Source organism: Diprion similis, chromosome 10, assembly GCF_021155765.1.
Source record: "Diprion similis isolate iyDipSimi1 chromosome 10, iyDipSimi1.1, whole genome shotgun sequence".
In the NCBI taxonomy this organism is placed as follows: Eukaryota; Metazoa; Arthropoda; class Insecta; order Hymenoptera; family Diprionidae; genus Diprion; species Diprion similis.
This window is the reverse complement of record NC_060114.1, coordinates 18,539,434-18,549,770: the sequence shown is the minus strand read 5'-3', so window position 1 is coordinate 18,549,770 and position 10,337 is coordinate 18,539,434. Positions and strand designations below refer to the sequence as shown.

General features: G+C 38.7%; 1 protein-coding gene across 2 annotated transcripts; it reads left to right on the top strand.

The window, feature by feature from the left end:
* Window positions 1–471: 471 nt before the first annotated feature.
* Window positions 472–10,064, top strand: LOC124410964 (tyrosine-protein phosphatase 69D). Of its 2 annotated transcripts, none has more exons than XM_046889720.1 (11): window positions 472–810; window positions 2,595–2,903; window positions 3,715–4,302; window positions 4,477–4,773; window positions 4,968–5,233; window positions 5,310–5,964; window positions 6,048–6,288; window positions 6,614–7,613; window positions 8,174–8,461; window positions 8,552–8,980; window positions 9,094–10,064. In XM_046889720.1, the coding sequence occupies exons 1-11, from the start codon at window positions 726–728 to the stop codon at window positions 9,172–9,174; spliced, it is 4,239 nt and encodes a 1,412-aa protein (XP_046745676.1). In that variant the 5' UTR covers window positions 472–725; the 3' UTR covers window positions 9,175–10,064. The 2 variants fall into 2 exon arrangements, with proteins under 2 accessions (XP_046745676.1, XP_046745675.1); XM_046889719.1 differs by having other exon boundaries at window positions 6,602–7,613.
* The last annotated feature ends 273 nt before the right edge of the window (window positions 10,065–10,337 follow it).

Below are 10,337 nucleotides of genomic sequence, written 5' to 3'. Positions count from 1 at the left end.
TTTCTAAAGTGATTTGCTGGGAAATGCAATATAACTCCAAACGATTCCACAAAATGAATTTTTCATTACTCAAGTTTCAAAGATTGCACAAACTTTTATCATATTATCGGCTTCAAGTCAGTCTGATCAATTAGAAAATGTCTAAATTTTACCAACATCAACATTTACATAAAGTGCTCTACACCTATACATCGTTGAATCATCGAGCACAATTCACATTTGTATCAGGGTAAAACAAGCATTGGTAAGTAGGAGCGCAGCGTGACCGACGCTGACGTTACATCCGACGATAAAGTTACCTACTGCAGATAAAGTAGGTTTTAGTTAGGCGGGAAACGTTATCCGTGAGGCGATTGATAGACAGGGCAAGAAAAGTGGCTGATAAGTGAACAATAAGTTGAACTGATATGCCGGTAGATGGCGTAAAAGAATTCCCGAGCCGTACCATAATAAAATTTAGTAACATCCGAACGTCTCGGCCACTCGGCAATGCTCGGGGTCTGGATAACGCTGTTTAGCGATTTGAGTTGACACTTGATAGTAATCGTATAGAGTTTTAGAATAACGAAAATAAGTGAAAAAGTGAGGGATGCGGTGGTAGGTGAAACGTGACGAGTGTAACTGGAGTTTTGTTGTGTTGAAAAATGCCCGTATATCCTGGCCTGTGAGAATACAGTTAAATGGTGACAGAACGAGATAGGAGCCCGGCCTCATAGACGGACGCCATGTTACGAAGCCAAGCCCCGACAATGAAGATATCCTCCCTCTTCGTTTGTTTCGTATTAGCTTACACCAGCTCCGAAGATCCTGGTACGTCAAAACAAGAGAATACGACGCGTGGTTCGACCCTAAATGGCCTTGGAATTTCGAATCGCTCCTGTAGCGGGGAGGATTCCGAAAAAAAAAGACTCACGATTTCTCAACCCCGCTACTGTTGCGTCGTATCTATATGCCTGCGTATCTACATGATTCACGGAATACAAACCGCAGGCGACGTTTAAAAATAAATACGTACCGCATATCGTTATACGTGAACAGATAGATATGCTGTAACAGACACGATTCGAGCATACGTCATTCGTTTTTGGCCCGAAACCGCAACGCGAATGCCGAAAGCTCATTGCATGCGCCCCTGCATTTTTAACCCGGTACTTTTCTCTCCGTCGACGCTACAAACACGTGATGATACCGACATTACCCCATCGTGTCCTATCAAGTCTTCGAACCGCATCTTGAACGCACGTGCGTTAAACAATCGAGCGTCGAAAATCGTACTATGCAATTCACCCATAATTCACCTCGAGGATGACATTTCTTAGACGCTGGACACTCGGATTATCATGAATTCATGCAGACACAAACGCCAAACGCTAAAAATGTTGAGACTGTCGATTCTGCCTGATCCAGATCCACAAAACATTATGCTAATAGAGCTTCTTGAAAAGAATTACCCAAATGTAGATACAATACTCAACAGCGTGCAGACACAAATATATGAATCCTTCCAAAATTATGATCATATTGAAGTGAATAACGTGTCGTAACGATCCACGCTGAGGATGAACCGTTATTTCGCGATTTTTGAATTGTCTGAAATTCAGTAAACTGTTATAAAACAAAACACACTCGTGTTTCGAAATCTTAGTTTCTTGAAAATCCTTTGATTGTTAAGAAAATAATGATTTTTAACCCAGTGTTTCGTTACGATAACGTTACTAACTACACCTCGTGAATTACCAAGATGCAGATACAAATACAGATATTTAAAATTATCTATGTTGAATACAAATCACATGTCAATACTCGTAAAAGTTTATCTAGTCTATACTGATCATAAAACTCTACAAAAAAATGATGTAGATAGTTATTATAATGTACTTTTGTTGATGTTCATAGTATAAAATAGTTTTGTTAATTCTTGCTACTACCAATCTAGTATCGATTCAGTGAAAGATAAAAAATGTATGTAGATACTATTACATAAATTGTGACGAATGCTTGAATATCTATGTTCCAGTTTTGAAGTTTCCAATGTTGTGTAATACGTTAATATTGTATACAGTCTTCCGCGATAAACTTGCGTCGCCATTTCTCACTTCCTGCGTTTCATCTGCTCCTCTTTTTTCATTCCTCACAATTGACGTAATATCTATGTACGTCAACAGACTGAGGCATTTACTTATACAGTCAGCATGACAATATTCATGAATTCTTCAGATTTTTCATGCTCGAAGCGTGTCTGTCGATGTATTTAGACACATGAAATCTTGACTACCATTGTTACTGCGATTAAAACACAAACTGCAACAATCTAATATTCGTAATTTTTTTTATTATGTTATTATTATTATCCTCGACGTATGAATGAAAATATTCAATTGGGAACGTTTCGAGGTGATAATTATTCACTATAGAATTCTTATTATTCTAAAATGTGATATCGAACGTCAGTTTTCACTTTTGGGTTTATTAAGTATGGCTAAAACTGCTTCTTTAAGTTTATTAATAGCTGCAGGATTTTGCCTCGCATGTTTATATTCCACTCGAGTCTGTTTCTAGTCACATTGTTTTATGAAGAAATCAATTATTTTCAGGGAAATTGATATCTTCAAACTTACTAAACGAACTTCAGGAAACAACATCACCGATTAATATAACAGTTTCTCAACGAGAGGAATATATCTTAGCAGAAACAACGCCGTCCTTGACTTGCAAATCGAAGGTGCAGGGATACACTTGGTGGACAAAAGATGGAGGGAACTTGACATTGCCGCAAAATTCATCAGATGAAAGCGTGTGGGAAATAAAAAGGGCCAGCAGAAACAATACTGGAAATTATACATGTGTCGTTGCAACTCTGACAGGGGAAGTTTTCAATGAGACTAGATACATAAGAGTAATAGGTGAGGAAATTGACAAAGTATCTTAATCTTACTCTATCTAGTAATCTTCTTAGCGAAAAGGTGCCTCGGAATGTGTGGACGTTGATTGCCTGCATTTTTTTTCATTCTTGGATCATTGGATTGAGTTCTGTAATTTTTTAATTTCTCATATTTTCATGTACCACTCAAAGCAGGAATACTTATGCAGTTGATTTCGTTCACAGGCGACAAAATCAGCTATCGTGTTTTCCTTGTTTTGTAATGTGGTCAGATAGCCAAATCGTTTATGACGCACATTATCTAGACAAGCTGGAGTAAAAGTCAATCTGCTCCGTGAAACTTTACAAAGAGCAAGTTATGATAAAATAAAAACCATAATTTTTTTCATAATCATATTTTTGTTTGAAATTTCTGTTATAAGATCCTTTCAGTAAAATATTTCTCTTAGCTTTTTTCTTACTGTACAATGCTTTGTTGGAAAGTCTCGAAATACTTGGACAATCAGTATCAACTCAGTGTCTGTTGATAATATCTTTGACCTCAGAATTAAATAAACTAGTGATCGTTTTATAACTTGATTTTTAATCTATAAATCGTGCATGCAGTTACTGGCTGAACTTTCCTCTGGGAAGTGGTCAAATGTTTTCTTGGTGGTTGGGCATCCTATAACGTAATAATTTTTCAAACGCAAAGGAAACACACATAATTCAGAATTGAAAGAATGGATCACGTTATGAAACTTACTGGTTAATCTTATATTAATAAATTGATGTGCTTTACACCTACAAATATTACTGAAATAACAGTCTAATGAAATATTTTGCATTTCAAGAGCCTGCCAAGATAACGGGAGGACAACCGGTACGTGTTAAAACAGGCGAACCGGCGGTACTTTCGTGTAACGTCGAAGGATATCCACTGTCAAATTTCACTTGGGTGAAGATCAGCGGCGATGAGATAGACAAAAATATGTCCACTGGGGATGTCGAGTGGAATGAAACATACCGCAAAATGATCATTAACTTCACCAAAGTTAGCTTGAAACATAACGGCACTTACGAGTGTAATGCAAAAGGCGCTGAACCTGATAATTTTGTTAGGAACGAGACATCGCTGACGGTGACCGATGTTCCTCATGTTCATATAAACACTGTAAAAGCAGTTGGTGCCCACAGAGTGTTTTTGAATTGGACCGTACACGACCGAAATGATCCTGTGAAAAAATATACACTTTTATACAAGAAGAATGACAGTTCACCCTGGCTTTACAACACAGAACCTATTGACGGGGGTAAGACTAGCTATGTTCTTACAAATCTGGATAACAACACCGACTACCTGTTCAAGATTCAAGCCACTAATTCGATCGGATCTTCGCCTATATATGAATATGCGGGCTTGGTTAGAACATTGGAAGAAGGTAAGTGGCTCGATAACGAGTTTTTCTGAGTTTATCCTGTTTGTACTTAATATTTTTTATTTCACCTGTCCCAAGTGAGATGGAAAAGTTCTTATAATTATATAGCATACTTTGTCTAAATACATAAGTTCCAAAGTTGATGCAAGATTATTTATAAAAAATTTGATTTCACAGATCCTGTATTCATTCCGAACGTCGTGAGCCAGGGGGTGACTTCCGATTCTATACAGATTACCTGGGATCCGCCCGGAAAAGAGTTGGAAGATCATTTCCATTATTACAAACTGATTTCAATTCGTCTCACTGACAATATCAGAGAAGAAGCATGTTTATGGAATCAAACGAATAAGTTTGTATTCTCAGATCTTGTTCCTTGGACTAATTACACATTTTCGGTAGTCGCCTGCAACACGTACACAGATGAATGTGGGAACTGGAGTACCCCACTGCGAGTCGAGACACAAGACGGAGGTATCATTAAAATCATTTATTAATCAGCGAGAGTATGTGTTTTTGAACGAATGTCGTTTCGTTCTCAATTTTTTCGCCTCACGTATAAATGTAATAATGCAATTTGTTTCATGAAATGGGCTTTCTAAAGTCTGGGTTAAAAACGAAATCTAATCGTGAAATTCGAGGATTAACAATTTGTTAATATTTTTCAGTACCTAGTCCACCACGGAACGTCTCTGTGATGTGCGAATACAGCAACATCAGTAATACAGGTGTCGTTTACGTGACGTGGGCGTCCCCAGTCGAACCAAATGGTGTGATAACGCGATACAGTGTACAAATTAACGGCTCAGCTTGCTATAAAAACGATTCAGGCATTATGGGCTGTTATAATGTGGACTCAACAACCACAACCATAGATGGGTCGAAAAATAAGACATGCAAATTTGAGCACCGCCTAGCAAATACTAATTACACGGTATACTGTTTGTACGCATGTGATTTATTGTGCCAGGAAAAAATCTTTGTCGATGCCTAATCAAGCAATGTTGTAGGTTTCTGTGAATGCTGAAACTAAATTTGGCAAAATTCGGCCAGGCAAATTGGCCAGCAATAATTGTTCAATGCCTATAGCAGCTCCGAGCGTAGATAGCATGAACGTGGCGAGTTGGGAGAAATATGTAAATGGACACCAAAACATGTTCCTGCTTAAATTGCGAAGAATATCTGAACGTAACGGACCGATATGCTGCTACAGAATATTTATCGTTAAGCTTGCTCTTAATCAGAAACTCAGAGATTTGCCCGACCCAAGAAACGTTGATGTTGATACCTATCAAAAAGTCTACACGTCTAATTCGGGCGGCGTTTATCTGGCCGACATGTTCGATTCGGACAATATACGCAGTCCCATTGTTATCGGCAATGATGAAATTTCGAACGGAAACGAGAACTGCCGTTATTGTGTCGGACTGAAGCCGAAAACTTTTCAGTCTGTATTGAATCTAGCCAATCAGCCGCCGTCTACAGATGCCGAAAATATTACAAGCAACACGGATGATCCCGCGATAAGCGACGCATTGACAACTTTGCGGAGACGAAGAAAGAATGTTCCGAGTATAAGCTTTAGCTACAATGGAGAGACGTATATACCCGAGGATGGTCCCTTGGACAAGGAATCAAATTACACTGCATTTATCGAAGTTATAGGTAAGGTGAAAAAACTCGCTGTTTCAAACTACCCAAATGTCTGTGTATTTATAACATTATTTATGCACTCTCCTTTGTTTCAGTTAACGGTAGTAATCCTGGAGAATTTTTTCCCGCCTACAGCAACTACCTGAATCCACAATTAGTCGGATCGAATTATCCCATACACGAACCGCCGGAGAACCTTGGACTGATGATGCAGATTTGCGTCGCCTTGTTGATAATTGTTGTTATTATCCTGATGGGCATGTGTGTATTGCACAAATATTTGAAACACGCGCGTCAAGGTGGGGAGGAAATAATCAGTCTGAGAAACAGTTTCAGGTGAGCATTTCCTGAAAAAAAGGAATGTTTGTGAGCATAGTTATTATGAAAGGGTGGCCGCTCTTCTGAAATATTTTGAAAACCAATATAAGACATTTTTTTAAATACTTGCACTTGTTCTCAGAAGTTGCGCGAAATATGTTTCATCTATATTTTTAAAATTCAATTGACTCACCCCTTAAATGTTTCATGAAAATTTTTTTTTTTTTTTAAACCGACGACCTTAACCGACTATTTCTACTAGCTTTGCTAATTAACCGAATGAAATTCTCGGTGAGAAGACCAACTTCTAATTGATGCCTCCTTTTGTCAGGCATCTATGTAGAACTCTGAGAGGAAGGCACCAGCTAGTAGCGTCAAACCCGCCGGACATGCCACCGATATCACGAGCCGATCTTCTTCAGGCTTACATAGACCGCCACCGCGATTCGGACTATGGTTTTCAGCACGAATTTGAGCTGCTCCCAGACAGGTTCGCAGACCGTACAACGCGGGCTTCGGAGGCTCGTGAGAATCTATACAAAAACCGCTATCCGGACATAAAGTGTTACGACCAAACGCGGGTGCGTTTAGTACAGGTTGATGGTATCTGCGGGTCAGATTACATCAACGCGAACTTTGTTCTCGGCTATAAAGAACGAAAGAAGTTCATCTGCGCCCAGGGGCCGATGGAAAACACCGTTTGTGACTACTGGAGAATGATATGGGAGCAGCACCTGGAGCTCGTTCTAATGCTGACGAATCTCGAGGAGTACTCGAAGACAAAGTGCGCCAAGTACTGGCCGGACAAAAGCGAGTCAAGAAGCTTTGGCGACATTACCGTCGAGCACGTCAGGGAGAGACCGTATTCCGACTATGTCGTGAGAGAGTTGAAAATGACACGAACGGGGGAAAGAGACTCGAGGATAATAATTCAGTATCACTTTTTGGTCTGGAAAGACTTCATGGCACCTGAACACCCCCACGCCATTCTCAGGTTCATCAAGAGGGTCAACGAGGCTTATTCTCTGGAAAAGGGTCCGATCCTGGTACATTGCAGTGCTGGCGTTGGGAGGACCGGGACTCTCGTTGCATTGGACTCGCTGCTGCAACAGCTCGCCGACGAGGGACAAGTGTCGATATTCAACACGGTCTGCGACCTCAGACATCAGAGGAACTTCTTGGTTCAGTCCCTTAAACAGTACATATTCGTCTATCGGGCGCTTATGGAAATGGCGCAGTTCGGCGACACTGAAATACCTGCCACCCAGCTCAAAAGTCACGTTGAAAAACTTCGACAGCGAGATAATGGCAAGGATAAGACAAAGATGGAGGAGGAATATGACGTAAGTAGAACATTCTAATTTTCACGATGTCACGTGACCGATTTAAGAGTATTTACGCAAATCGGGATAATTTTCTTTTCAAACTTCAAATCGATGTGGAATCTTTCGTAAAATCTTCGTGCTATTGTTGGCAAGAGCACTTTGGTAAGCTAAAGCTCAATAAATATCGTACAGATTTTTTATCTGTTTATTTCGTTACGAGGTGGGTTTTTAGGTTATACTTAAAGCAAGTTATTTCAGTGGCGCCGTGGCATGTCTGCGGCAAAATTTAGCAACTATCGGCGAATTGTGAGAAGTAAATCATGGAAATAAAGATCTAACAAATTTTTAAAACCACTAATTGATACAAACTATCTTTTCCGCATTGAAGCACAGTCGATTGAAGAGAAATTACAGAAAAATCTATGTAGAAATTGATAACTAGATGGCGCTCAAATCGCGATTTGAAAGTATTTGCACAGTGTATAATTCAGAAATTACTCAACTAATAACTCACATGATAATTTATCAATCATTATGCTCAAGACATTTTGAATTATCGTCGAACTCTTTGTTTTCAGAAAATCAGCTCTATGCTGGAAGATAGAAAATCGTTTTCTGTTGGCGGGGGTGATGAGAATAGGATAAAAAACAGAAACGATCTCGTCATACCATACGACAGAAATCGCGTTATACTGACACCGGTACCAGGACGCGAACACAGCACTTATATAAACGCCTCGTTCATCGAGGGATACGACAATTCCGAATCATTTATCGTAACTCAGGACCCGCTAGAATCTACTATACCTGATTTCTGGCGAATGATCTCCGAACAGTGCGCATCGACGATAGTCATGCTGTCCGACGTGAGTATTTTCTTCCTGCCTCTTTTTTTCTAAAAAAATTTTTTCACCTGCTTCATAAATTTTACTCTGACTTCTCTGTGAATCGTACAGCTCAGCGACGGACCCCGCAAATGTCCACGATACTGGTCTGACGACGAGGTGGCGTACGATCACATAAGGGTGAGGTACATACAGAGCGAGAGTTGTCCGTACTACACAAGACGAGAGCTTTGTTTAATTAATGAAAAAACGGACGAGAACATGATCGTGACGCAGTACCATTACCATGGATGGCCTACCGTCGAAGGGGAGGTACCTGAGGTCACGAGAGGCTTGATCGAATTGGTCGATCAGACAATATCTAACGATGTAGAATCCGGAGGTCCGTTGGTCGTTCATTGCCACTGCGGATCTGACAGAAGCTCGATGTTTGTCGCCCTTAGCATTTTAGTACAACAATTACGAACGGAAAGAAGGGTGGATATTTTTACAACGACGAAAAAGCTGCGCTCTCAAAGACATGGAATGATCGGCTCATTTGTAAGTAAAAATCAGGCAGAATTATGCCTTTCTTGATACATTCCTGAATTGTGATACATGCAGTTTGGAAGCTGTTATTGTGGAACTAAGATATCGAACAATTTGTTTCTCAGGCTCAGTACGAGTTCCTGCATCGAGCGATCGTCAACTACTCGGACCTTCACAATCTCGGGGAAGACGAGGCAGCATCTTAATGAAGATAGATCTGAGGCCTAGAAGAGTTAGATCGTGAAGATGTGTGCAACGGATTAATTGTGGATCCGTTCATAACGTTTGTTAGATTATTATTATTATTTTTTTTCTTTTTTTTTTTTCTTTTTTTTTCTACAATGAGTGACTTAACTATTTTTCTTCCAAAGGAAAATGATAGTTGCAACTAGAAGATTCTCAGTGATTTGGTGAAAAAGAAACATAAAGAAAGAATAATGATAAATCAGAATATTTAAAACATTTTGACCAAGTGTAATCTAACAATTATAAACAATAACGGCGCCATCGCTCTTAGCGATTTGCAATTTTCGTCGCATTGGTATAACCAAAGAAATCAAGATACAAGACAAAACAAACAATATGAATAAAAGATTATTATTATTATTATTGGATCGTGCGAAGGTATCAATTTAATAATAAAAACCTACTCTAACCGATCGCCAATGTTACATATCGCAATTTAGATTCATCTTCCTTCCTCTACCACTAAATATCAAAATAATTTCAATAATATTTAGAGCGTCTTGCATAAAATCGAGATTCAATCACTCCACGTTTTCTGTTCTCATTCTTCAATCTCTGTTGTATCAATTTTTGTAATTTTCGTCTTGCTCTTTCCGACTTCTTCGTAAAGAAATATTGAGAAGCAGATTCTTACGCGTGTGTAACTTGAAACGATGGTTAGGTAGAAAAAAAACAAATGTTGATCAACAAATCTAAAACCTGGCCCAGTATTCTTCGTTACATTTCCATTAACGTGTATTAACTATCGTAGAGAGTAGAAAAAACGCGATACTCCTACGATTAACAGCGTAATATGAATAACGAGATTTTTTATGTATAGATATAAAAAAAAATATGTATGTATATTATATATTATTTCGTCTCTATTTTTTTATAGTATTTTCTTTCTTTTTTTTTTTTTTTTTTTTTATCTTTCATGCTACGCAAAGACTGATGACGATAATCGAATACATGCAGTATAATGTTTCACAAATTGCACACACAATTAATACAAAAAATATTTGAATATATTTTCTTAATTTACTTTGTTTATCGAATTTCATGACTGCAAAAAATTCTTTACACAAATGAAACATGAGAAGGAAAGAACCGGAACATGAAAAACACTATCCAATCGGCATAA